Source organism: Mauremys mutica, unplaced genomic scaffold (genome assembly GCF_020497125.1).
Source record: "Mauremys mutica isolate MM-2020 ecotype Southern unplaced genomic scaffold, ASM2049712v1 Super-Scaffold_100033, whole genome shotgun sequence".
In the NCBI taxonomy this organism is placed as follows: domain Eukaryota; kingdom Metazoa; phylum Chordata; order Testudines; family Geoemydidae; genus Mauremys; species Mauremys mutica.
In genome coordinates this window covers 8,427,318-8,454,508 of record NW_025423255.1, presented here as the reverse complement: position 1 = coordinate 8,454,508, position 27,191 = coordinate 8,427,318, and the positions used below count along the sequence as shown (strand labels likewise).

General features: G+C 50.0%; 2 protein-coding genes across 4 annotated transcripts; both read right to left on the bottom strand.

The window, feature by feature from the left end:
• Window positions 1-497: 497 nt before the first annotated feature.
• LOC123358230 (probable E3 ubiquitin-protein ligase TRIML1) lies at window positions 498-10,382 on the bottom strand. Of its 2 annotated transcripts, XM_045000894.1 has the most exons (6): window positions 9,290-10,382; window positions 7,270-7,275; window positions 6,950-6,976; window positions 3,421-3,441; window positions 3,290-3,322; window positions 498-975 (listed from the first exon to the last, which is right to left on the bottom strand). In XM_045000894.1, exons 1-6 carry the CDS (start codon window positions 9,294-9,296, stop codon window positions 755-757), a joined length of 315 nt encoding a protein of 104 aa, XP_044856829.1. In that variant the 5' UTR covers window positions 9,297-10,382; the 3' UTR covers window positions 498-754. The 2 variants fall into 2 exon arrangements, with proteins under 2 accessions (XP_044856829.1, XP_044856830.1); XM_045000895.1 differs by lacking the exons at window positions 3,290-3,322; window positions 3,421-3,441; window positions 6,950-6,976; window positions 7,270-7,275; window positions 9,290-10,382 and adding an exon at window positions 1,492-1,773.
• LOC123358229 (butyrophilin subfamily 3 member A2-like) lies at window positions 8,804-26,880 on the bottom strand. 2 transcript variants are annotated; one of them, XM_045000892.1, is made up of 10 exons: window positions 26,049-26,879; window positions 23,754-24,100; window positions 19,618-19,897; window positions 17,650-17,757; window positions 14,709-14,741; window positions 14,091-14,123; window positions 13,951-13,983; window positions 12,485-12,573; window positions 10,407-10,426; window positions 8,804-9,310 (listed from the first exon to the last, which is right to left on the bottom strand). In XM_045000892.1, exons 1-8 carry the CDS (start codon window positions 26,269-26,271, stop codon window positions 12,488-12,490), a joined length of 1,143 nt encoding a protein of 380 aa, XP_044856827.1. In that variant the 5' UTR covers window positions 26,272-26,879; the 3' UTR covers window positions 8,804-9,310; window positions 10,407-10,426; window positions 12,485-12,487. The 2 variants fall into 2 exon arrangements, with proteins under 2 accessions (XP_044856827.1, XP_044856828.1); XM_045000893.1 differs by lacking the exons at window positions 8,804-9,310; window positions 10,407-10,426; window positions 12,485-12,573 and adding an exon at window positions 12,584-12,743 and having other exon boundaries at window positions 26,049-26,880.
• Between the last annotated feature and the right edge of the window lie 311 nt (window positions 26,881-27,191).

Sequence of the window (27,191 nt, the reverse complement as noted above, 5' to 3'; positions counted from 1 at the left end):
TGCACAAAGGACTGAGGACCCATCCCAGCGGGGGATGGTCCAGAGATTTAATTTGAACCTGCAGTTTACTCCATCACTGCTACAAGCCTGAACTAAGAACTTTGCCATTACTGTATGTAATTGATTCCATTCAACCAATTCTACCTCTCATCTCTACCTTTTTCCCTTTGTAAATAAACATTTAGATTTTAGATTCTAAAGGATTGGCAACAGCGTGATTTGTGGGTAAGATCTGATGTGTATGTTGACCTGGGTCTGGGGCTTGGTCCTTTTGGATCGAGAGAACCTTTTCCTTTTATTGGGGTGTTGGTTTTCATAACCATTTATCCCCAGGACGAGTGCACTGGTGGTGATACTGGGAGACTGGAGTGTCTAAGGAAATTGCTTGTGTGACTTGTGGTTAGCCAGTGGGGTGAGACCAAAGTCCTTTTTGTCTGGCTGGTTTGGTTTGCCTTAGAGGTGGAAAAACCCCAGCCTAGGGCTGTGACTGCCCTGTTTGAGCAATTGGTCCTAATTTGGCACTCTCAGTTGGGTCCCGCCAGAACCGCATTGTCACAACTTGTCAGTCACATTGTAAAAGGAGACCTCGCCCGCCTCATAGTCCAGGAAAATCCCCAATCGTCTGGCCGTGACACTCACGGGCAGGACGGTCGCGGGGGAGGTATTGGCCTTGCATTGCCCAGCACGCTGCCATATTGTCCAGTATCCATTCTCCAATAGATATACAATATGCCCCTTCCTGCGCACAGCTTCCCTACAGACCCCCAAGAGTCCAGAGATTCTTTCCTCCAACCTCCACCTGCCAGTAACGTTTCCCGCTCGTGAATCCCTCAGCGCCCAGGACAATCGCCATAGTATCAAATCTCTCCGGATTGTCAGGCAGATCCTGGCGCTCGTCTCGGCGTGTCACACGTTTCCGATCCTCAGCCAGGACGAGGTAGGGATTTGCTGTGCTGGGATCCAGAGTCACATCCACTGGGGAGAGAGTCACAGAGTCACTGCCGGGGCCAGAGGCTGGCCATTCTAGGGGGGCACAATCTAAAGGGTAGGACATGTGACCACCCCATGTGTCTTCTCCCTTGTGCCCAGCCCGGGGCTGCCCTGCTCCTCCTGCCCCATGTTACCTGTGGGAGCAGGGGGAGAGCTCTGTCCTTCTCCCACTGCACCTGTGCCCCAGGGCCTGGGCAGGGAGTGGGACAGAGCCTTTCTGATGTGGCCGAAGCCAGCTGCTCCTGGTCGCTGCCTCTGTGCAGCTGAGCCAGCCTGGCTGGGGTGACAGCTCCTGCTCCCTGCCTGGGCCCACCTGCTGGGGATGGGGGCTGAGCTGAGGGGTCTCTGGCTCACTCAGCACCTGGTCCCGCATCCATCCTCCTGCTCCCCACTGCCAGGGCTGGGGCCAGGCACAGCGGGAGAAGGGAACTCCCCCTTCTCCCTGCAGCAGGCCAATCTGGGCAGGGGCCCCCCCACATGTAGCCTCGAAGTGGCATGTACACCCTGGCAGCTGGAGCTCCATGCACTGAGTGGGGTACGAGGACATCCCAGCGGCTGTGTGAGCCCCGCACGGTGCTGCTGACATGGCTCAGCCCTGACCCCTGCTGGAACCTCTCTCCCTGCGGCCCATGCAGGTCTTGGTCTCCCTGTGGTTGCCATTAATGTGAGTTATGATGTGAGCTCCTGTCCACTAAGAACTGGCCTCGGGTTGGGCTGAGATCGGTAACAGGGAAGTGAAAGCTCCCATCACTGCCCCCTGCCAAACCAGCCCATCCAGCTTCCCCCCGCAATGCGGAAACAGCAATACTCACACTTGGCAACACCCTGAGCGCCCTCAGCGGGCAGGGCGAGGGCCTGTCCAAGGACCAATGGGCACAATCTTCAGGAAAAACAACAAGGAGTTCGGTGGCACCTTAAAGACCAACAGATTTATTATGGCATCAACTTCCGTGGGTAAAAAATCCCATTTCTTCAGGTGCACGGAGTACGAAGAAGTGGATTTTTTCCCCACAAAAGCTTACGCCCTAATAAATCGGTTGGTCTTTAAGGTGCCATAGAACTCCTCGTTGTTTTTGTGGATACAGACTGACACGGCTGTCCCTCTGAATCTTCAACAAGGGAGACTGAGGCTGGAGATTAGGAAACACTTTCTCACTCTCAGGGCAGTGAAGCTCTGGACCGGCTCCAAGGGAGCCTGTGGGATCCCTGGCACTGGCGGTTTGTAAGAACAGGTTGGACAAACCCCTGTCAGGGATGGTCTAGGCCCTGCCCCAGTGCAGGGAGCTGGATTAGGTGACCTCACAAAGTCCCTTCCAACCCTGCATTGCGATGAGTCTAGGTTACAGCTGTTCTGGCGCTGGGTCCAGGGCCCTGGCGGTTCTAAGCACGGTGTGTGGCACACGGAGGAGTTAACAATCTTAGTGATCACAGCAGCTGGTAGCTCAGCGTCCCTGCCAGGGCCTGTAACCGGCTCAGCTGGGTGTTACTGGCTTGTGTGGACAGGAGCTAGGGTTGCCACCTGTCCAGGTTTTCACAGGATCAGCCCATTGTTCAGGTCGCTGTCCTGCGAAATCTGAGTCTGTGCAGGAGGTTAAAAAGTCCTGGGTTTGTCAGTGGCTGTAGTGGGGGAAGCTGTGGGGTGGCAGTGACTGCTCAAAGGGAGATGGTCTTGGGACCAGCAAGCAGGAGATGAGGAGCTCGGAGCTGGTAGGGCCCAGTCACCACGGTGGAAGTACCAACCGTGACGTTTAACTGCCGGATGGTAACGGGTTGGATCTGGTGCCAGGTCCTGCTTTGTGAGGCTGGTGCCCAGGGCAGTGACAGGAACAGAAGCCTGAGAGGGCTGGTCTCCTCTCCCAGGGTGGGATGGGACACAGTGCCCGGGGTGAGGAGACAGGGGGTGTAGGTGGAGCAGGCAGATGTCCCATTTTTTACACCTCAGAGGGGGCAACCACAACAGGACCCCAACACTGTTTGTGTAACTGACCTGAGTGCCCCCCTCCCTCCCAGCTGTGTGCGGCAGGATACCCCAGAGTACATGGAGCCATGGCCAGTGGTGCTGCAATGTGTGTGCATGTCCCTTGGGGTCTCTAATTCCTGCTGGAGCTGCCCAGACTCTCCCAGCCTTCACCAGTACATACGTATGGTCAGGCAGCATGCTGGGTGCAAATACACCCAGACAGCTGTTTGTAGCCTATCGAATGTCATAGGAAAATGCTCTGTGTAGGGAAAGGAGCCAGGAGCTCCCACGGGGAGGTGGATCTCCCCATGGATAAAATATCAGCGACTTGTACAGTACCTGCGTAGAGCTGTGCGCTTCTCCGCCCTGTAACTAAACACAGACAGAGAGGTGAGAACGTCCGTGAACACCGACACTCTGAACAGGAAACAATGTCACACAAGGGTGATAATGGGGGGAATGGAACTTACTGATCTCAGCCTGGAGTTTGGCTAAAAACAAAACACAGAGAAACGAGTCAGGATCACGTCATGTTGCAGAAGGAAAGCGAGTCAAAAAGACTTTAAAGCAGAGAAGTTAAAATCCTTAGACTCAGCCAGGAGGCTACATCAGCAACCAGAGCCTGGCAGCTCCTGGGCAACAAAGGAATCAGCAAGGGGAGAAACACAGTAACCCCATCCTGCCACCTGGCCAGGTGCAAGAGGTTGTGAGAGCCAAAGAGGGATCCTTCAGCAAATGGAAAATATTAAAAGCGAAGTCAGTAAAAGGAGAAAAGTGCATCAGGTGAAGAGTATGATGGGACTGAATAGGCCAAAGTTTAACTAGAAGAGTAAATGGCCAGAGATATAAAACAAATACCAGGGATTTATTTCAGCCTATCAGAATCAGGAAGCCTGTGAGAGAATCAGTGGGTCCCCTGGATCAGCAGGGATAAAGGGAGCAATTCAGGAGGGTGAGGACAATGGTGAGAGAATAAACGATTTCTTTATATTGATTATCACCATAGAGGGTGTTCGGGAGAGACATACTGTGGTAGAACACACCCCTGTACTCACACTCTATGCACTATTGTAATAATCTTTGTACAAAGTATGCCTTGAAAGGTATCGTTTGAAAACTCATCATTTGCTGATCAGTACTTCCCTGGGAAAATATGTGTGACACATTTGTATGTGATGTTTGAAGATTCCCCTGTACAGTGTTATTAACCCAAGTTCCAAGCCCCACAGCTGAGGCCAAACAGAAATTGGCAAACAGGTCTGGCCTAAACAAAGGAGTGTGTGCTCTGCTTAATTTGCATTAATCAAGCAGAAAGGGAAAACAAATGAACAAAAATACTAGCAGGAAATATCCTCCTACATAGATTCTGTGTCTCAGCTGGAAATGTTTTTTCAAGGTGTGTGTGTTATGGGGGAAGAACTGAAACTATAAAAAGGAGGGAAACCACCCCAAGGCCCCCTGTTTTCTCTGTCCCTGCACATCAGATTCACTGCACCTGAAGAGAAAAAGGAAGCCCTCATTGGACTCTGGGGAAGGGGACCTGACCTGAAAGTTTGGTCAGTAACCTGCGGAGCATGTGATAAGAATCTGCTTGAATTTAATATAGTTTGTTAAGTTAAACTTCAGTAAACATCTTAACTTTATTTTTCTTGTAACCATTTCTGACTGTTATGCCTCATCACCTGTACTCACTTAAAATCTTTCTCTTTGCAGTTAATACATTTGTTTTACTGTTTTATCTAAACCAGTGTGTTGAAATAGAAATATATGAATAATTATGTGAGATAATAACATGGCATATTATTCCCTTAAAAGAATAACATCTTAAAATATTTTGTACTGTCCAGGAGAGGGCTGGGCAGTGCAGGACACACATTTCTGGGGAGAGATCTTCGACTGGGGGTATGCTCAGGCCACCCTGCAGTATAACCAAGGCAGAGGTTGCAGAGAAGGTTGAAAGATTTCTTCACCATATAGCCACCGAATCAACAAGAGGTGATGCTATTTTAGATTTAGTATTGGTGAGTAGTGAGGATCTCATAGAAGAACTGGTTGGAGAGGAGAGCCTTGATCTGAGCGATCATGAGCTAACTCAGTTTAAACTAAATGGAATGATAAACAAAAATATGGCTGCAACCAGGATCCTTGATTTTTTTTTAAAAAAGAGGGAATTAGTTAGAGAAGTGGACTGGACTAAAGAACTCAAGGATCTGAATATGGAGGAAGCTTGGAATTACTTTAAGCCAAAGTTGCAGAAGCAATCAGAAGCTTGCGTCCCACGCAAGGGGAAACACATTTTTAGGGAAGGGTTGCAGACCAAACTGGATGAGTAAGCATATGAAACAGGCATTAAGAGAAAGCGGAAAGCCTACAAGGAATGGAAGATGGGATTGATCAGCAAGGAAAACTCCCTCTTGGAGATCAGAAAGTGTAGGGAAAAAGTGAGTATTGCTAAAAGCCAAGCAGCGCTGGACCTTATGAAGGGAATTAAAACCAATAAGTAAAAGGTTTTATAGCCACATAAATAAGAAGAAAACAAGAAAAGAAGAAGTGGGACCATTAAACACTGAAGATGGGGTGGAGATTAAAGATAATCTAGGCATGGCCCAACACCTAAATGAATACTTTCCTTCAGTTTTTTATAAGGGTAACGAGGAGCTTAGGGGTAGTGGCAGGGTGGCTAATGGGAATGAGGATATGGAAACAGAAATGACCACATCCAAGGTGAAAGTCAAACTCAAACAGCTCAATGAGATCAAATTGGGGGCCAGATAATCTCCATCCAAGAATATTAAAGGAACTGGCACGTGAAATCACAAGCATAATAGCAAGGTTTTTAATGAATCTGTAAACTCCAGGGTTGTACCCTATGATTGGAGAATTGCTAATATTGTTTCTATTTTTAAGAAAGGGGAAAAAACTGATCCAGTTTGACCTCAATTGTATGCAAGGTCTTGGAACAAATGTTGATGGAGAAAGTAGTTAAGGACATAAGGTAATTGGGATAAAATACAACATGGGTTTACAAAAGATAGCTCGTGCCAGAGCAACCTGATCTCCTTCTCTGAGAAGGTAACTGATTTTTTAGACAAAGGAGATGTAGTAGATCTAACCTACCTGGGCTTCAGTAAGGCATTTGATACATTTCTACATGGGAAATTGTTAATTAAATTGGAGAAGCTGGAGACAAATATGACAACTGAAAGGTGGTTAAGGAACTATTTAAATGGGAGATGACAACAGGTCATACTGACAGGTGAATTGTCAGGCTGGAGGGAGTTACTAGTGTAGTTCCTCAAAGATCAGTCTTGGGACCAATCTTATTTAACATTTTCATTAAAGACCTTAGCACACTCCCACTTTTTGTGCCAATACAATTTTCAGATGACACAATGTCAGGAGGTATTGCCAATATGGAGGACTGGAATATCATACAAGATCTGAACAACCCTGAAAACAGGAGTAATAGAAATGGGATGAAATTTAACAGTGCAAAGTGCAGGGTCATGCACTTCGGGACTAACAACACTAACTTTTGGTATAAGGTGAGGAAGTTTAAGTTGAAAGTGACAGAAGAGCAGAAAGACCTGGGTATATTGGTTGATCACAGGATGTCTATGAGCTACCAATGTGATCTGGCCATGAAAAATCCTCATGCAATCCTAGGAGTTATTTCTAGTAGAGATAGGGCAGAAATGGTTACTCTCCCTGTGCAGTACCGCAAGGAATCATTACAGCTATTCACATAGGTTATTGCGCCCGTGTCCTGGCCCCCGGGAGAGCACCCGCCGAAATGTCACCGAATTTCAGCAGCATTTCAGCGGGGATGCCTCTCGATGACGCCACTTGCCGTCGACACCTGGAGGGTGTAGCTCAATAGTCAAGCTCCTCGCACTTTCACACTGACTTTGACATTTTATCCCTATAAGGTGACCAGACCAGGAGACAATACCCCTTGGGAAACAGGGCTGAGCATCACTTAGTATCAGCTTTGCTTACCTGTGAATCTTTGGGTTATGTCACGTGCTGAAACAGAAATGGGAGTTTACACAAAAATTACAGACTCAAGACAAAAATTGGGGGAGGGATAGCTCAGTGGTTTGAGCATTGGCCTGCTAAACCCAGGGTTGAGAGTTCAATCCTTGAGGGGGCCACTTAGGGATCTGGGGCAAAAATTGGTCCTGCTAGTGAAGGCAGGGGGCTGGACTTAATGACCTTTTCAAGGTCCCTTCCAGTTCTAGGAGATTAGTATATCTCCAATTATCTTATCTTAAAAATTGCTAAAAAATTAAGCTACACAAACTAAAACCAGAGCTTACTTTGTTCTGCCGGAGGGATCCATGGGAATGAAAAGGGAGAAAAAGGAATAAAACAACAATTAACGATTAGTAGAGATGATCAGTGATAAAACTACCCCATTCTAAACCCAAATTACATTGGCTTCCATGTGAATTCTGCCTGAGTAAGGACATCAGGATTGGGCCTCTAATTATTAATTACAGCTTCTGCTTTATTGCATTCAATCTTGCATAACCTCCATCCTAGAAATCAATGGGACTGCACCTGTGAGGATCACTCATGTGAGTCAAGGTGGCAGAATTGGGTCTTTAGTGAAAAAGGGGCCAGGTTCCCTCCCCTGCTCTGGTCATTTAATGCAAGGATGGTGCAGACTGGCTGAATTGGGCCCTAACAGGACATCAGAGAATTCCTCCAGCATAGGGTCTGCTCAGCTGGGGGAAAGCAGCACAGCCCACCCCTGTGCCAACTGCCCCCACCATGCCAGCGTGGTGTAGGGGCATGTCAGGAGTCATAGGGTTTAGACAGAGGGGCGGAACTGGATCACACAGCCAATGCTTGGGGACCACAGACAGCTGGAGTAAAGAGGGGCTGCAGTGATTGATGCTGGGGCATCTTGAGACTTCAGGAGCCATAACCAACTCCCTACTGCCCCCCTCTCCAGTACAATACTCCAAGCAGATCTTGGCACAGGAGAGATTCTGGCCTCCAGTTCAAAGACCTCTTCTCTTGCGTTTCCATCATCTGGTCATGCAGGGATGATCCCAGGCATGCTGAGCCTGCTCCTGGCCTCAGTGAGAGCAGAGGGTGCTCAGCTCTGCGCAGGATTAGGCACATGTTCCTTCTCCTACAAGTGCTCTGTGGAAGCCAGCAGGGGTCAGGGGCCCAGTCCTGCCCCAAGCAAGGCAATGGGTGCAGGAGTGTGGCTGTGGCGAGCTTGGAGGCTTGGGCCTTTTTTGTCAGAGATAATTATTGTTAAGATCAGCCGTCTTGGGTCAGGCCAAAGGTCCACCTAGCCCAGTGTCCTGTCTTCCCATAGCGGTCAAAGCCAGGTGCCCCAGAGGGAATGAACAGAACAGGGAATCACCAAGTGACCCATCCCCTGTTGCCTATTCCCAGCTTCTGGCTAACAGAGGCTAGAGACACCTTCCCTGCCCAGCCTGGCTAATAGCCATCGATGGACCTGTCCTCCATGAACTTCTCTAGTTCTTTTTTGAACCGTGTTAATGTCTTGGCCTTCACAACATCCTCTGGCAAGGGGTTCCACAGGTTGACTGTGTGTTGGGTGAAGAAATACTTCCTTTGGTTTGTTTTAAATCTGCTGCCTCTTCATTTCACTGGGTGACCCCTAGTTCTTGTGTTATGAGAAGAGATAAATAGCATTTACTTTCTCTATACCATTTATATGTCTCTATCACATCCCCCCACTTAGTTATCTGTTTTCCAAGATGAACAGTCCATTTTTTTTCATCTCTCCTCATACAGAAGCTGTTCCATACCCTTTATTCATTTGTTGCCCTTTTCTGCCATTTCTAATATATCTTTTTTTGAAATAGGGTGACCAGAGCTATCTATAGTTGGGTTTATGTTTTCCAATGTGCATCACTTTACATTTATCAACATTGAATTTCATCTGTCATTTTGTTGCCCAGTCTCAGTTTTGTGAGATCCCTTTTTAACACGGTCAGCTTTGTACTTAACTCTCGAGTAGTTTTGTATCCTCTGCAAATTTTGCCACCTCACTATTTACCTCTGCTTACTATTACAAGATCTCTCTGAAGACAGAAAGTGAAGTTTGTTTGTTTTTTCCAAGGGTTAATGTGAAAAATAAAACTTAATATTCATATTTCAGTGCCACAAATTTTCCATTTATTATTTCTATCTAAAAATCTCTACTGTATATTATCAGTCCTAGGCCTGGATTTCCCCTTGTCTTGTGTGTCACTGTAACAAGTACCACACATCAGTTTACTTTATACACAGCATTTTCAGTGTTCACTTTCCAAGATTAAGCTTGATGAAACCTAGTAAAACCGCACTTACCTGCCATTGCCTCATGTTCCACTGGAAAGTAAGACAATGTGAATTAATCCTGAGTCACAAAAGTTAATGTGCAATAGTCAAGATACAAGTAATATCCCCCTCACTGGTGTTATGACTGTTTTTGAGAGGTTTTTTTTTCCTTAAGATGCTAAGCGGAGCACAGCACAGGGGCTGGCTGCTTGTGAGGAAAGTGACCCAACTTCTCTTGTCCCTGTTGTTACATGTAATATTTTACACACATCAGATACTGTATAGAGAAACCTGGACCCAGAGATCAGGGCTTCCTGGCTCCATGAGATAGCTCTATATCCCGCCCCCCCCTCCTTCCTGTGACAGGTGGGCAGGGGGTTACAGGTCCCCCATCACTTGCCACTAGGGGTTTCTCACATCATTTGAAGCAGCTGGCAGTGCAGGTCAGAGACAGAATCCCAGGGTAGGTGGGCCCTGATCTGATTTGCACTGGCCACTTCTGTATTCTTAAGAACACAAGTTTTTAGGGCTTAGTTCAGCAAAGAAATTAAGCAGATTCTTAAGTACTTTGCTTAATTGGGACATTTAGTGAATATACATTTAAGGGACTATTCATCACAGATAACTATCCCTGAATAAAAACTGTTTGCTTGAAGTTAAGGGTTTTTTGAAAATTACCTATAAATTGTTATATATGGCAAATAAAGTTAACAAGTAAAAAGGTGTTTTTCAAACAGGAATTTGCCAGGCGTCCAGATTTCTGAGACAGCTTTTAAAATCTCAGCCTCATTGTCTGAAAGGCTGGAAATTCATAACGCCATTCCCAGCACCAGCCTTCTCCCAGCCACTGTCAGTAAAATTTTCAAAACCACCTAAGTGACTGAGGCATCCAAGTTCTGCTGAAAGTCATTGGGACTTTAGCTCCTAAAGCACTACACACTTTTGAAAGTATTTACACTCTGGACATATTGAGTAAGGGGCAAAGATGGAGAATGTCTTTGCACAGAGAACAAACCAATCTCAATTTCAGTTCATAGTGAGATCCCTTAATAGCTGCCTGGAAGATCCAAGAAATTCATTGCAAAGTTTGAGATTTTTCCATCTCTTCCCCATCCCTCCCCCTTAAAATGTAATGAAGAAATGTTACCTTTCTCTGAAATATGTTTTCTAGAAATAAATAACAAGAGAGACATAAAGTGACATAGTTGACTTAAGTGATGGTAAACTTACAGCAGTATTTTTTTCCCCTACGGATCATTGTACGCACAGACACTCGCTTTCTATCTGTTCCCCTTGTCTATATTATACTGAGGCCATAGGGCTGGATCCACAAGGGGTCTTAGGTATTGTGATGCTCAGCATCACAGAGTCTAACTTTTAGTTGTCCAGAAAAATCATAGGGAAAACAATGAGATTCACAGAGCCTGAGCTAGGGACCTTGGCTTGTGACAGAGACATGCCCAAGCAAGCGTATTACAAGCTCATCAAAGAGAGGGTCATTTGTGGTCTCTGCCAAAAGCAAAGACCTAGCTGATTCTCAGGGCCGGCTCCAGAGCCCAGCGGGGCAAGCACCCGCCTGGGGCGGCCCTTTCCCGGGGGGGCGGCAGGCTGGGCCGGCGGACCTGCCACAGTCATGCCTGCGGGAGGTCCACCGGAGCCCCGGGAGCAGCGGACCTGCCGCAGGCATGACTGCGGAGGGGACACTCGGCCGGCGGCTCCAGTGGACCTCCCGCAGGCATGACTGCGGACGGTTCGCTGGTCCCGCGGCTCGGCTGGACCTCCCGCAGGCATGCCTGCGGCAACTCAACCGGAACCGCCGGACCAGCGAACCACCCGCAGCTGCGGGAGGTCCAGCCGAGCTGCGCGACCAGCAGACCCTCCGCAGTCATGCCCGCGGGAGGTCCGCTGCTCCCGCGGCTCGGGGGCGCCTCCCAGGCATGACTGCTTGGGGCGGCCAAATTTGTAGAGCCGCCCCTGCTGATTCTCATAGTTATTGTGAGATGTCTGTACAAGGGAAAAATAGTTTTGTAACATGTAGAATATTATGTTCCCCAAAACTACTGAAGGTAAAACAGCTCACCTGAGGCTGGGTGAGTCTCAGAACTCACTCATTTAGCAGTGAGGACACTGACATCCAGGGCCGGTGCAAGGATATTTTGCGCCCTTGGCGAAACTTCCATCTTGCGCCCCCCTTGCGGCAGCTCCCCCCTCCGCCCTGAGGCGCCCCACTTGCGGCAGCTCCCCACCCTCTGCCCTGAGGCACTGCCCCTGCCCCAGCTCACCCCTGCTCCATGCACGAGCACCCTCAGCATGCCATGGCTGCTTCACTTCTCCCGCCTCCCAGGCCTGCGGCGCCAATCAGCTTAGGCACCACAAGCCTGGGAGGCGGGAGAAGTGAAGCGGCCACGCCGTGCTCGGGGAGGAGGTGGGGCAGGGGTGAGCTGGGGCGGAGAGTTCCCTTGTGTGCGTCCCCCCCCCCCCCCTTACTTGCTGCAGGTGGCCCTCCCCGCGCTCCCCTGCCCCAGCTCCTTCCGCCTAAATGCCGGTGGCGACCAGGGGGCCGAAGATCCGGCCACCATGGCCGCTGCCGAAGAAAATGGCGCCCCCCAAATGCCGGTGCCCTAGGCGACCGCTTAGGTCGCCTAAATGGTTGCACCAGCCCTGCTGACATCCCTGGACCCAGGCCATCCCTATGTTTACACCCTGGGGCAGATGCGGGCATGAGCATTTACAAAGACAAACGGACCCCAAGAGAAGACTCTGACTGGGGACCATCAGAGTTGAGCTGAAGTTAATGAAACACCCTGAGTATGAAAAGACAATAGTTTAGGACTGTATAAGAGGAGAAGAAAGCGCACAAGATATTCCCCATTATGGAAGAGAGACTCTGCTAGCAGGAGTGTCTCATGAAAGGTGGATCCAGACTCTTTGGATTGGATAAGTGCTGTTTGGATCGACCACTGAGTGAAACATACCTTGTTGGACAGGAAAGTACTTTAAGACGTACAGGGTATAAGAGTGCATTTTATATTTTGCTTTTACCTGTCACCTTATGTTTGAAAATCATAAGAGGGGGAAGGATAGCTCAGGGGTTTGCACATTGGCCTGCTAAATCCACAACTGTGAGTTCAATCCATAAGGGGGCCACTTAGGGATCTGGGGCAAAAAATTTGTTAGGGACAGTACTTGGTCCTGCTGGGAAGGCAGGGGAATAAACTCACTGACCTTTCAACATCCTTCCAGTTTTATATGAGAGGTATATCTCCATATTATAATCCTTTTGCTTGCTTTTATTTGAATCTTTATCTCAAGATCTGTAAAATAAACGTGTTTGGTTTTACTCTAAGTGCCTTGAACTGAGGTGAAGCCAGTTAACTGGGGTGCCCTGCTTCCACGGAGGCAGTGGACTGGTGCATTGCAGGTGTCCAGAAGACAAGGGACTGGGCAATTCAGTGTATCAAATTGGGGTGTGTAAGTTGCTAGTCTGCAGAGAGAGAGAGGGTGGGGCTTGCGGAGCCCAGAGCGGAGTGCCGGTGTTGCCAGAAGCTGTGGGAGCGTTTCCTCTGGTTGGCACAGACAAGGCTCCCACTGTAAGCAGGTGGTCATCATTGACCCCAGACACCTTGGGTAACCCCAAAGGTGTGTCAAGGCTCCCTATACACTGAATGGCAAGAGATGGCCCATTCGAATGGGATCCACAAAAGCCAGCACACAAGGTAGGCAGATGCCAAAGACAGCCAATGGGAGATGCCAATAACGGGGGCATTTGCCTTTCTCAGGGGTTTGGTGCCTTGGGCTGGAGGGAGAAGCCCTCACTGCTGGTGACCCAAAGCTGGGAACCCCTCTCCTGCAGTCAGGTGGCTTAGGTGCCTACGTTGTTCCATGCAAGACAGTATGGCACATGCCTTTAGGCTTGTCTATACTTCCAGCTAAGCGCTGATTTAGTGGGTCTGGTGATGACCTGCGAAATCGATGGCAGAGTGCTTTCCCGTCTATACTCCACCTCTGTGAGATGCAGAAGGTAAGTCAGCAGGGAGAGTATCTCCCGTCGACATAGCCTGGTGTAGACACCGCTGTAAGTTAACTGAAGTTACAATAACTTACGTAACTGAAGTACCGTAACTTAGGTTGACTTCCCGCTGCTCAGTACTAAAGGTGTAACTCCACACAAAATGGTCAGGGGGAGAGAGGATTATAGTGATTCCCATTTAATAGTTAATTAAGTTTAATAACTTCAGCAAAAGGGCTAGAGGGAGCCCCGTGTCACAATATCCCATTGCCTAGTGGCTAAGGCACTCATCCGAGAGGTGGCAGATCCCTGTCCAAATCCCTTCTCATCAGGCAGAGGTGGGACTTGACCCAAAGTCTCCCACAACCCTGGTGGGTCCCCTAACTGTTGGGTTAAAGATTATAAGGGAGGTCCTCCTCTACTCCCACCACTACCATATCAGGTCCCATAGGTGAGAGAGACACTCCTCCACCCATCTTCCCCTGGTTTGTGGATCATGCTGAGATTCAGGTGGGAGGTAGGTGCTCAGATGCCTAGACTGAGACAGCAGCATGCATGCCCAGAGACAGAAACTTAGACAACAGGAGAACTTTTAGAGCTCGGGTTTATGCCCTGAGTGAGTTTAGATGCCTACAGGATTAGGCGTCAGCCAAGTGGGGTTTTGTGGATCACAGACACTGACCTTTCTGTTTCGCCAGTTCAGATTGCAGTCTCTCTAGGGGGAGGAAAGGGGGATATGTGAGATTTCACCCTGCCATATTTATGATGGTGACACCCCCCCCCCCACTCGCCCCAGCTAATGTAACTGGCCCAGACACTCACCATTCTCACGCTCCATTTCAGTTAGCAGAATCCCTAGAGGGATAAAAGGGCAGAGGTGATATTTAAGTTCTACGGCCAGAAGGGACCATTGTGATCATCTGCTCTGACCTCCTGCATAACACAGGCCAGAGAACGTCCCCAAAATAATTCTGATGGCCGCTCTTACAGAAAAAAATCCAGTCTTGATTTATAAACTACCAATTATGGAAAATCCACCCCCAAACAACCCTTGGTAAATTGTTCCAGTACTTAGGGCAGGTCTATACTCACCGCGCGGGTCGACGCGGAGAGTTCGACTTCTCGGAGTTCGAACTATCGCGTCTGATCTAGATGCGATAGTTCGAACTCCGGAAGCGCTGCGGTCGACTCCGGAACTCCACCACTGCAAACGACGGTGGCGGAGTCGACCTGGGAGCCACGGAGTTCGGTCCCGCGGCGTCTGGACGGGTGAGTAGCCCGAACTAAGGTACTTCGACTTCAGCTACGCGCGTACCTTTGTTCGCCCCTCCCACCCCCCCGGTAGTGTAGACCAGGCCTCAGTTAATACAGGTGAGATTTCGCCCTGCTCTGTCTGATATGACCCTACTCTCAGGTAATGTAGTGGGTCCAGACACTTACCCTTCTGATTCTTCATATGAGTTTGCAGGGTCTCTACGGGGAGGGGGAAAAAAAAGAGGTGAGATTTCACCTTGTTGTGTTTATGGTGCAGTTCCTGCTATTCATGTAATTTATGCTAGTGAGGCAGGCAGTCAAACAGAACCCACAGACAGATCTGTCTTGATGTTCCTTCACTCAGCATCCCTACTGCCCGGGCCCCACTGACTAGCATGTCTAGGGATTGCTCTGCGTGTCTCCCCGAGGGGCCATCCACACTGCCCAGACCCCATCACACTCCTGTCAGATCTGGCTGCTGTGGGAGTGGGGTAGAGAAGGTCTCTGTCCCCTCTGTGCCCATCCCCTGAACGGCCACAGCTCCCCCCACCTCCTGACTGTGGGGCCAGGGACAGGAAGTGAGCAATGGTAATGGGGCTGGATAAGGGATGGGATCTGGTTGGCTTCATCCAAGCCCAGCTCCTGGCCTTGTGGCTGGCGCCTGCCCCCTGGCCCTAGTGATACCTGGGAAACAGCTCCCCGTAGGGCTGGGGCAGATGGTGGGTGCCCTAGCTCAGAAAGGGGTGGATCCAGCCCTCGGATCCAAACACAGCTGGAAATGAGAGAAACGTGTCAGGTGAGACATTTCCCTGTTAGCAGCTTCCCTCCTCCTCCATTTCTATTGGGTGAGGCCTTCAGAGGGGACCAGTGTTGTTGCTGGAGGCTCCTCGACTAAGCCCCACCCTTCAGCTCAGTCCACCACAAGAATTCTTGCAAAGCTGCAGAAACACTCCAGGAACTAGAGAGACAACCTGGAATTCTGTTCTCTAACCCTAAGGCAATTATATGTCTACAGCTCCCTGGAGAGAAAAAAATCAGCTTGTTACACGCTGTGTTCCAGTCATTTACCAGACTAGCAGGGTGGGATGAATGAGAAGAGATGCTGAGAACAGAAAAAAAAATTACCAGGTAAGAATTTTCTCATTCTGCTGCACAGCTTCTCTCCTCATTCATCACTAATGGGAAGTACAGAATCGCAGAAGATGGGGTGAGGGAGTATAAAACACAAATGTAATATTATTGCAGTAGAATAATTGGCAGAAATGGAATCTCTCCACCCACTCCCCAGCAAAGGCTGTTTCATTTAAGGAATTATGTGGGAACCAATACATTAACACCTTCCTATCAAAGGCAGGGGCGGCTCCAGGCCCCAGCATGCCAAGCGCGTGCTCGGGGTGGCACGCCACAGGGGGGTGCTCTGCCGGTCGCCGGGAGGGCGACAGGCGGCTCCGGTGGACCTCCCGCAGGCGTCCCTGCAGAGGGTCCGCTGGTCCCGCGGCTTCGGTGGAGCATTCGCAGTCATGCCTGCGGGAGATCCACCGGAGCCGCGAGACCAGCGGACCCTCCGCAGGCACGTCTGCAGGAGGTCCACCGGAGCCACGGGACCGGCGACCGGCAGAGCGCCCCCCACAGCGTGCCGCCATGCTTGGGGCGGTGAAATTACGAGAGCCGCCCCTGATCAAAGGATGCTTCTGCAGAAGAACAGAAACCTCTTTTGCAAATCTTCCTCAGATGATGCTCAGTCACTTCTTGTAATACATCTAGGGACCTTGTCGAGGGAGCCTTGATTCCTTCTGCGAATGGCTTCCCAGATGCCAAAAGGTGCAAACTTTTAAACATCTTGCTGCAGGAACTTTGAGGCTGCCAGGCCCTGGGATTTTGGATGGCATGCAATGAACTATGACTAATGGCTAAAATGAAGTGATGGGGAAACTGTTTCCAAGGAACAATGGGAGAAAAACTTCGCCTGGGCAGAAAGAGTTTTCGTCACGAAAACAGTCGTGTGGCTCTTGTACGGCTAGAGGCACTAACTACAAGAGCTGTCTTTGAGGTAATGGCAGCTAGAAAAGCTAGCCCCAGGCTTGTCTCATCTGGACAGTATGAGGAATCCTAACACCTGATGATACTCAGCTGGGGAGTCCAATATGCCTGCCTACACATCCCCATTAAGGCTGTTACCCACTTCTCTGTGGTGCTAGGACCCCTATAATCACCCTGGAAGAACACTAGTGTAGCTGAGATTACTAGAACATTGTGGTCTTTCGTATTTGTAATGTGGCAGCATCCCGAGATGAGGCCCCATTGTACTGGGCACATCACAAAGAGACAGAACATGCCGCAGAGAGCATTCTCTTCCCCCCCGCCCCCATTTCTGAAATGTGACACAATGAGATCAGTGAGTGAAATTCCCTAGTTGAGTTCTGTCTGGAGACTCCCTGCAGATGTGCACTTCTCCTCCAATGCCCATGCTGTTACCTGTAGGTCATCCAAGTCCATCTGAAGATGGACTTCCTGCTTCAAGGTGCAATGGAGATTCCTTGAATGTCTATCAAGTCCAAAGGACCTTCTGAGCCAATGGAGGACTAGGAGAAAGACTTCAGCTTTTTCTTTACCCTACTGCCATTGCCTACAAGAGAATCTTTGCTCTCTGGTTATTCTGGAGTTCTTGCACCTTCCTTTTGAAGCAGCTGATGCTTGCCACAGTCAGAGACAGGACCCTGGCTTGGATAGACCCCTGGTCTGATTCCATATGGTCATGCTATTGTTTCTGGCCAGACGCCACTGACAGAGCTAATGACGTGAATGCATGTGCACGCTGAGACTTTGGCCATGTGGAATCAGACCAGAGTGGCTTCAGCATGCTGCTTGTACTTACCTTTCCGCTAGGGCCATACAAAGGTGTTCCAGGAACGCTGCCTAATTTTGCATTGGACCCAGTGTGTGGTTCCATGTCATCAGAAAGAAGTACTGGAGACACATTTTCAGAAATCCCACTTGGGATGACACTGATGCATGCACCAGCAATCCTCGCAGCTGGAGATAATTGGCTGTGGATGACGACTGCCCAGGAATGGCTGATGCAAATCTTTCCCCTAGCGCACTGCATTCTCCCTTCTTGTTCCTTTACCTTTTGCTCTGCGTTGTGTCCAGATGCAGCAGATGGCCAGGACAATGACAAGAGCCAGGATCACTGCCAGAGCCACCACCCAGGGAGAGACCCGTGGAAAAAAGAGATCTGCAGGAGAAATATTGATTTAGGAACAAACACATGTAGAATGAAGACAGGACATTGAGAAAATGGTGACACTGTGACTGGTTAAAAGAATCTCACAGGGAAATACAACATGAAATGTGGCTTCTTTGAGTTTTATTATTAAGCCAATGAAATTCTGAGTGCTAATCTGGTTACCAAACATGGTTAATTAATAAGAATGGGGATATTAGTGGCAGGCACGGGGCATGGCAGAGCTCCACTACACCCATCTGCCACTGGTGTAACTTAGAGCAGCCCCTAGGCTTCTCTACTGGATGTCAGGGCTGCAACCAGTGCAGACGGGCCCTCAAGATCAGAATGCTGTAACCAGTTACTGATGCTCCACATTCTCCTGTGCTCAGGGAAGCTCAACCACGCAGGGATTTTAATAACAACAAAGCCGGAGTCTGAGGGTGGGTTTACATTGCAGTGTAGATATACAGTGTGTTCCTTGCTCACTGGGGGCAGGGGTTTCCTACAGAATCTAGAATCACTAGGGGGTGATTAATACAATATTCCACAACAGTGGCTATGCAAATTCCCCAGTCCTTGAAGCTTGACCTTCTGGGGAATAGGAGGAGGGACGGGTTTTACCTGTTTCCAGGAAGTTGGGGGGACAAAGTGAGACTTTTGGAATAAAAGGCAGTTAAAACAGACTCAGGGGTCAGGGCTTTCTTCCTGGGTGAACAAAAGGACAGCACCTTCTTTACACTGGTGCTGGAGCCTGAGCAGACCTGCTGGGGGAATCACAGTGAGGTGCAGAGGGGACTGCAAGTCAAAGCCCCCAGGCTGGAAGGAGAGAGATGCAGGTATCTTCCTATGAGAGATGACAGCTGGGAGCTGGAAACCTTAACTGGATGCCCTCAAGGAAGACCAGGAAGGGAGTCAAAGGTGACTCTGTGAAACTGATGCACTGGGCATGCCACAGGGAAATGTTACAGCCCTTTGAGATGGAAGATGAATAGTGCTTTACAAATGCAAAATTATTATTACAGTGACAAAATATTGGTTCTATAATAATAGTTATTAGCTAGGAAATAGTACAAAAAGCCTGAACTGTTTTTCTAAAATGTTAAGCTGGATTTAGGTAACATTTTGTATTTACACGTTATAGGCTTGATTGTTTATGCCTAGCAAATCTCCCTATCAATTTCATTGTACAATGAATGCAGGATCAGGCTCATGAAATGAGCCAAAAACCACCGTATGTGCACAGGGGAGGTCCGGGTCATGCTGCCTGTGGAGTTCTGCATTTCCTGACTTTTGTGCAATTCAATACAAGTTACAGTTTGAGCCCTCAGTTCTAACTCTTTAAGGCAATGGGAGTTTTGCCAGGGTTTGAACTGCAGCAGGGGATCCATAGTGCAGCCATTCCACTGTTGTGATCTTTTCAGGTGCAGTCTAAGCAGCAATGCTGAGATCCTGACCGGGGCCCTTTTTCACTGTTCAGGAAAAATGACTTCAGTGGCTAGATTTTGTCAAAAATACTCAACAACCAGCAACTCCCATTGGGAACACAGGAGAATTCCCTCTGCAGCCCCACTGAGAAGAAAGGAGATTGCTGGTTGCTCAGCTTTTCTGGCTAAACACCCTCAGCTACTATTGAAGTCAAGGGTTTGTCTACACTAGAGTTTTTTACCTGGAGTAAACTGTCAGTTAACCCGAGGTAGCTTTTACACGTCAGTCCGGATAGCCCACAAACGTTATATAGAACTATTTTGAGTCACCAGGTATATCCAAACAGAGTTGAGGATGCTCAAGACCTCACTACTAGGAGACACTCTAGTAAGTGCTCCCCACTAACATCTGCAGTGTCTCAGTCTGTCCATGTGCGGCACTGACCTGCTATGTAAATTGCTGACTCTCTCTCCTGGTTGACACGCGGGTTCCTAACACAGCAGGACACTTTCTGGTTGGACTCTTCTGTTATAACAATGGCAATCTCTGTTTGAAACAGGCCACCGGCTGCTTGGGATGTTTTCAGAGGCTGATGGTAAGAACTGCCCCTGAAGATCTCTCCACTGAGCCTCGGGCTGTGGGTACCATCTGGATGAACGACACACCACCTTGATCCCTCCGTCCTGATGTCCCTCCACAGAGATGTCAGGGCCAGAGCCCAAACCTAGAGGGGAATGCAATGAACTGATGTTAAATCTACAATATTGTGTTATGAGCCAAATGTTTCATGACAGTATCTTCAAGAACACCCCTTTGGGAAGGGGGGAGGCATGGATTCTCGTAAACTAGGAATTTCTGGGACACCTGGAAGATGTGAACAGCACTGACCGAGGTAAGGAGGAGATGATGTAGGACAGGGGTGGCCAACCTGTGGCTCCAGAGCCCCGTGTGGCTCTTCAGAAGTTAATATGCGGCTCCCTGTATAGGCACCGACACCGGGGCTGGAGTTCCAGGCGCCAACTTTCCAATGTGCCGGGGGTGCTCACTGCTCAATCGCTGGCTCTGCCACAGGCCCTGCCTCCACTCCACCCCTCCCTTGAGCCTGCCATGCCCTCGCTCTTCCCCCTCCCTCCCAGAACCTCCTGCACGCCATGAAACAGCTGATCGGGAGGTGTGTGTGGGGGGGTGCTGATTAGTGTGGCTTCCCATGGGTGGGAGGCACTGGGAGCAGGGGGTGGGAGCTGATGGGGGGCTGCTGACGTATTACTGTGATTCTTTGGCAATGTACATTGGTAAACTCTGGCTCCTTCTCAGGCTCAGGTTGGGCACCCCATATGTGTGGTATTGTTCTATCCACTCTCAAGGCCTGATCCAGAGCGTAACGCCTCACATTAACAATCTGGGCTTTGGATTAGGCCTGGAAGAGCTCTGTAGTGTCAGACTAGGTTGGTTATAGAGACCATTTCTTTTTGCTTTAATATGATCGATGCTCTGCATTCTCAATCCATCTTGTGTTAATGAGAGTATTTGAGTCTCAGGGCGAGTCTACTCACAGGCTGGCACCAGCAAAACGAAACCAACTTCAACTCACATCTTTGGTTCTTTCAGTGCAAGTCAGTGTGTAACGCTCTTATTTTGTGTCTCATTTTTATTTCATTTAAATCAGTTGTGAAATGGGACACTGTTAATCTGAAACGACACACACGTAGACTCGCACTGACATCACAAAGGTGTGGATTCAAATTGATGGGCCGAGTTTGTGAATGCTGTTGGAGTTCTCACTCTCTGGTTGGGTGCAGCAAAGTCAGATACTTTATTTCTCGAGCAATTGCATAGAGGGAGGGAGTGCGCTAGGATCCAGGGTTTCCCCCTCCTAGGCAGGTCTCTCCACAGGTAAACAGTTCCAGCATTTATACCTTTTGTTACAGACAATAAGAAGCACCAGCTGCATTTTGTTTATACATAGGTCATCCTGATAACATATTTTTCTCACTTATTTTGACTCTAATCTTATTTACACAAGGTCACAACAACTTCTCACACAGTTCCTTCCCACTCACCTCACACAATCCTCGCTTCTAAAAATCTCGCGTTATTAGGGTCACAGTTAGCCTGACTCTTGCTAACAGAGACTGTCATGCATTAAGATCCCCTACAAATCCCTGTCAGTTCTTGTTCTACTTCCACAATGCCTTACACTCAACTCAGGGCTTAGCTACACTTACTGTTTGCAGCGCTGGTAGTTTGCAGCGCTGGTCATCCAGCTGTGTAGGAGCAGCGCTGGTGTGTGGCCACACTCACAGCTACCAGCGCTGGTGTGTGGCCACATTTGCAACATTTGCAGCGCTGTTGGGAGTGCTGCATTATGGGCAGCTATCCCAGCATTCAAGTGGCAACAACGTGCTTTTCAAAAGAGGGGGGTGGAGGGTGGTGTACTGTGACAGGGAGCGGGGAAGAGAGAGAGAGTGGATTTTTGGAGCCAACACTGTGTGTTAGTTTCCTGGATTGAAAAATCACAAAATGTTCGCGAGCCCTTAGTCTTAACTCTTAATTGCAAACAGCCTGCCTCCAACACGGACTCCCCGCTGTTTCACTCACTCCCTGTGGTGTACTGTGACAGGGAGCGGGAAGAGAGAGAGAGAGAGAGTGGATTTTTGGAGCCAACACTTTAGCTTCCTGGATTGAAAAATCACAAAATGTTCACGAACCCTTAGTCTTAATTGCAAACAGCCTGCCTCCAACGCTGTTTCTCTGTCAAGCAAACATTCACTCCCTGCCTCTCATTTGATCGTTCACAGCCAGGTACAGATAGCTCCTGTTTGCTGTGATCAGTGTTTGTTTTTTAGATAAGCAGTTCAACGGAGCTCCGATCGGAGTTCACAACAAAACAAAGAGAGGCTGCATAACAAAACAAAGAGAGTAATTTAGTTAAAAGCTTTCTGGGATATCTCCTTATTCCCTGGAGGCCAATACAAGCGCTGGTGTGTGTCCACACTTGATGAGCAGCGCTGGATCACCAGCGCTGCAATCGCTACACCCCAACCTGGCCAGGTGTACAGCCAGCGCTGCAGCCAGGGAGTTGCAGCACTGGATGTGCCTTGCATGTGTGGACGGTTACTAATTGCAGCGCTGGAAAGCCTCTACCAGCGCTGCAACTTGCAAGTGTAGCCAAGCCCTCAGTGGCATCTCTCTGTTATTCTGTCTGTGTTTGTAATGTGACACCTTTTGAACGCTGTACCTAGTCGATTCCGAAAGTGCAGGGACTGTTCTAGGTCTCACTGGGCACTTGACTTAGGGGAAAATTGGAAAACCAAATAGGGGACAAATTAAGCCTCTGCCAACTGATTAGCCCAACCACAACTTCAAGCCCCTTTGCAAGTGTCCAGAGATCAAACTTCCAGCATAACTAGTGTGTCACACACTTTGTATCTTGTGTAGGCTGAGTGCATCGCACGCATGAGGGGCTCCTTGCGTACCTCCATACCCCCCACAAGTCACTGTCCCATCCCCCTCTACTTCAGGGACTCCCTGCAACTCCCCCCAATCTCCCCCATACCAGGGGTTCTGTGTGCACACCCCCATTCCCACTTCCCCCAATGCTGTCCCTTTCCCCCATGCCAGTGGCTCTGTTTACTGTCCTATTTCCATGTCCTCCACACTGGGGTCCCCATCCTTTCCATCATGCCATGGTTTCTGGGTGTCTCTTCTCCCCCATAGATTGGAAGGGTAGGGTGGATGGCTGGTGCCCTCTCTCCCCTGACTGGAGCAGGTATTGAGGAGGCAGGACACTGGGAAGGAGGAAGGAAGGAATGACCTCTCCACCCCTCTGGCTGTCCCTGCTGGCTGAGTATCCACCCCATGGAGGGAGAACAATTATTTCTCTTCTAACACTGGAGGTGTCAACATGATAAACTCTGTTGGCAGAGTGAGTAGGGCTGTTATGCTTCAAGGTGTTAATGGTGCCATCAACAGATAGCAGCTCCATATGGCCCCCATTTCCCCCCATTTTTGTTTTCTGATTGTCCCCAAGATCAACAGGATTCTGGCCTTTGATGCTGAGAAAATTCCCTAAAATGTTGGAATTGATCAGAAGTGGCATTCAGTCCCTTTGGCCCCACTGCCTCTCATTGATTGCTGTTCTGTCATATGTGCAGATCCTTCATTTTCTCTAAGGACCAGGGATAAGCTGCTACATAACCCAGGAGGCTGATAGTGTGAGCAGGGGTAAGGGAATCAGTTTTCCTTTTAACAATGCTATAAACAGGCTTGGTGCAGCAGCTGCATACAAGAGGAATCATGTGGAGTAGTTGTGAACCACCTAATTGACATGCATGAAGACTAAACTCTTCCATAACCTTCACTTGCAAAGCAAAGTTTAGAAGCAGCCTCAGCGTACAGAGCATTCCAGCAAGCCCTTCAGTGTGTCCTGAGAGCAGACACTGACTCTACTGGGAAATTATGGGAAGTCAAAAGAGAATTCAAAGAATTGGCCGGCAGAGAAACCACAAGCATTGTTTCCCAAGAGCTCTCTATTTATTATCCTTTCTGAAGTAAAAACAGCAGTGAAACAAGTTACTAACCTTCCACCTGCAGGAGCACTGAGGCGCCTTGAAAAAAGGTAAGTGATTGAAATAAACAAGCGTCAGACCTTCGTCAGAAGGTCGGATATAACGTATTCTCAGGGAAACACTTCCACTGGTGATGTCATCTTTCAGCAGCTCTGTCCTTCCTTGATAGTCCAACATCTGATTTTCATACTGATCCTGCCCATTTTGGTACAGGTGCACAACTGCAGAGTCCTGGGATCGGATCCATCTCACCTCCATGCTCTGAGCGCTCATCCTGGGGGAGAGGTGGCAGGGCAGGACGGCCTCCCCACTGACAGATGCTGTGATTGGACGATCAGGTCCAGTCACTGTGAACTGTGCTGTGAAATGTGTCAGGGATAAAAAGTCAATTAAATCAAAGAGGAGCTGAGTGGTGTGTTAATTCAGTAGTAAGACCCACAGTAAGAGAGAGCATCGTGTATTAGAATGCATGACATGTACCCACGCAGTGCCCTACACACGTGTACGATGGCAGAGCTCATGTGAATTTTATGCATTACTTGTATGATCTCTGACTATGGCTCAACACTTCTCATGGACACCGTGGGGATAATGGTATGGGGGGCCTGATTCTCTGATACGCCAAGGCCTTTTCATACTGCTGCAGCACAGGAACCGCCCCAGCTGCTGTAGAGATGGTGTAAGCGCTTGCAAAGTGTAAAGATATGAAAACAGATCATCACCACACAGGTGGTCACTTTAACGGGGGGGTCTCTGTGTACAGACTCAACATCGACCTGTAGTGGTGCTGTGTTCTGTGTATTCGAAGCTGCCAGAAACCAGCCAGAGCAATAGGCTGGATGAGTATCTAGGCCTGAGAAGACTGAGTAGAGGCAGCAACAGTGGTGAGCTGGAGCCGGTTCGCAAGAACCGGTTGCTAAATTTAGAAGCCGGCGTAGAACCAGTTCTTAAAGGGGTGGGCGGGTGGCCAAACTCTGGTCTGTGGGCCACATCCGGCCTGTCTGGGCTGCTTGAGCTCCCAGCTAGGGAGGCTGAGGCTCGCCTGGCCCCTCCCCCGCACAGAGCCACGGGAGCCCTGGGGAAGCGGCGAGGGGGGGCTCCAGCAGCTATTTAAAGGACCGAGGCGGTAGAGGCAGCTGGAGCCCTGGCCCTTTAAATAACCCCTGGAGCCCCCTGCTACCCCAGGGCTCGGGGGCTATCTAAAGGGCCCGGGGCTCCCCTGCTTCGACCACCCCGGCCCTGTAAACAGCCGCAGGAGCCCTGGGGAAGCGGTGGGACTCCAGCGGTTATTTAAAGGGCCGGGGCGGTAGAAGTAGTGGGAGCCCCCAGAGCCCCGCAGCCCTACCCCAGGGCTCCAGCAGTGGGGCTCTGGTGGCAATTTAAAGGGCCTGGAGCTCCAGCCCCTGCTGGGAGCCCCAAGCCCTTTAAATTGCCCCCTGGGGAAGCCGAGCCACCCTGGTGCGGTGCACCGGCTCTCGCCGGTACGCCGTACTGGTGCACACTGGCTTGCTTTCACCTCTGGGTAAGGGGGTGGGGCTGCAAGCTCCAGCAGCTGTGCGGCATCCATACACAGCAGCATGGTAAGGGGGCCGGCCGGGGCTGGGAGGAGGGGTTGGATAAGGGGTAGGGAGCGGTTGGAGGGGGCAGAGGTTATGGGGGGAGTCAGGGGATGTGGAACAGGGGAGTTGGGTAGGTGTGGGAGCCCCGGGGGTCTGTCAGGGTGGTGGTGGCTGAGGTTGACGCAGTCAGGGGACAGGGAGTGGGGCGAGTTGGGTAGGGGGTGGGGTCCTGGGGGGCAGTTAGGGTGGGGGGGGTCTCGGGAGGAGGTGGTCAGGGGACAAGGAGGGGTGGTTGATGGGTTGCGGGTTCTGAGGGGGGCAGTCGGGGGCAAGACGTGGGTTGGGGTCAGAGGGGTGGGTGGCAGGGGGGAGACAGGCACGTGGGGCTTGTACTCACCACGTGGTTCCCTACCAGGTCTTCGGCAGCACTTCGGCGGCGGGTCCTTCACTCGCTGCGGGTGAAGGACCTGCTGCCGAAAACCCAGAGCGAGTGAAGACCCCTCTGCCGCCAAACCACCAAGGACCCGGTAGGGAACTGGTTCTTAGGATTTTGGGAGCTCATCACTGGGTAGCAACCATGGTTATTAGGGACCCAGCTGTGCCCTGCAGTGTCTCCATTTGTGTAGAGCAGGAGACACCAGGCGGGGTGAGCAGACGTGGTTTGCAAGACAAGGCAGTGGTGCGAGATGGATGTTAATAACCAGCAATAGACCAGCAGCAAACCCAGCGAGGAGGCCGGAGCTCCTACCTGACACCAGCCTCTGCACCTGTAGAGCGAGGCAGAGAGCGACGTAGCCGGGCAGAGCGGAGCTCACTGTGGAGCCGGGGGAGAAGGAGGGAACCTTCCCCATCATCATAGCTGGGTCTGGGGAACAGGAGAAATAACAAACCAGATGGCGTGTGCGTGTGATGCAGTGACAGTGCCATGGAGCTGCAGGGAGGAGGTAACAGGCCTCACTGCTGCCTAACATACAGCCAAAGGGAAGGGATTTTCCCTACAGTCTCTGAGCTAAAACCCCCGAGCTGCTGTCTGGTCTGTTTAGATTGTACGAAGCTCTCCAGGGCAGAGATGGTCTCTCACTATTGGTGTGTCCAGGGCCCAGTACATTGGGGCCCCCATCTTGGTTTGGGCATTTAGGTGTTACCGTAATCCCAGTGAATGAATAAATAAGAAGGGAGGTATTAAGGAAAACAAGCCAGTGCAGGCAAAGCTCTTGAGCTTAGGCCACTTATTGCTTTGGGGAAAGCAGCTCCATCTCCCAGCAACATCTGTCCCAGGTGAGGGTATTCTGGGGATCTCGCTACCTCGGGGCAGTGGGGGGCATTCCAGTGAATAACATCACCCTTTGGCTTTCTGAACAAGCTCCGTCTCTGCGTCCTGGTCACACACATCAATGTAACATCAGCTAGAGCAGGGGTCGGCAACCTTTGGCTTGCGGCCCGTCAGAGTAATCCGCTAGCGGGCCACGAGACAGTTTGTTTACATTGACCATCCGCAGGCACGGCCACCTGCAGCTCCCAATGGCCGCGGTTCACCATTCCTGGCCAATGGGAGCTGCGGGAAGCGGTGGCCATCACACCAGGGGTCAGGCAGTTCCTTAGCGTATGTGGTTTGAGAACGCCTGGTGGAAAGGACCATCTGTCACAAAGGTGAACTCACCTGCGTGGTAAAATATATGGGATCACCCAAGGGGACTGTCTGTGATTCCATGTTAATGCTGTTACAGAGCCTGAAGCGTTTACACTGGATACTTGGTTGGTGAAATCTCCATACAGACCTCACACCCAATTTGGGGTTTGTTCCCTGCTTCTTACCAGTCTGCCCAAGGCTGGTGCTCGTGCTCTCGAGTCACTGGGGACAGCGTTACAGAGAGAGGGGCTGTGACTTCCC

Coding starts and splice junctions, on each gene's coding strand:
- LOC123358230 (XM_045000894.1), bottom strand. Junction 3,442..6,949: donor CATAACCCAAAGATTCACAG/GTAAGCAAAGCT, acceptor TTTTGTTTTTAG/CCAAACTCCAGGCTGAGATC. Junction 976..3,289: donor AAGCGCACAGCTCTACGCAG/GTACTGTACAAG, acceptor CTCTCTCCCCAG/TGGATGTGACTCTGGATCCC.
- LOC123358229 (XM_045000892.1), bottom strand. CDS start 26,271: ATGTTAGGCAGCAGTGAGGCCTGTTACCTCCTCCCTGCAGCTCCATGG. Junction 13,984..14,090: donor TGAAATGGAGCGTGAGAATG/GTGAGTGTCTGG, acceptor TCCTCCCCCTAG/AGAGACTGCAATCTGAACTG. Junction 12,574..13,950: donor TGAACTGGCGAAACAGAAAG/GTCAGTGTCTGT, acceptor TTTATTTTACAG/ATCTTGAGATAAAGATTCAA.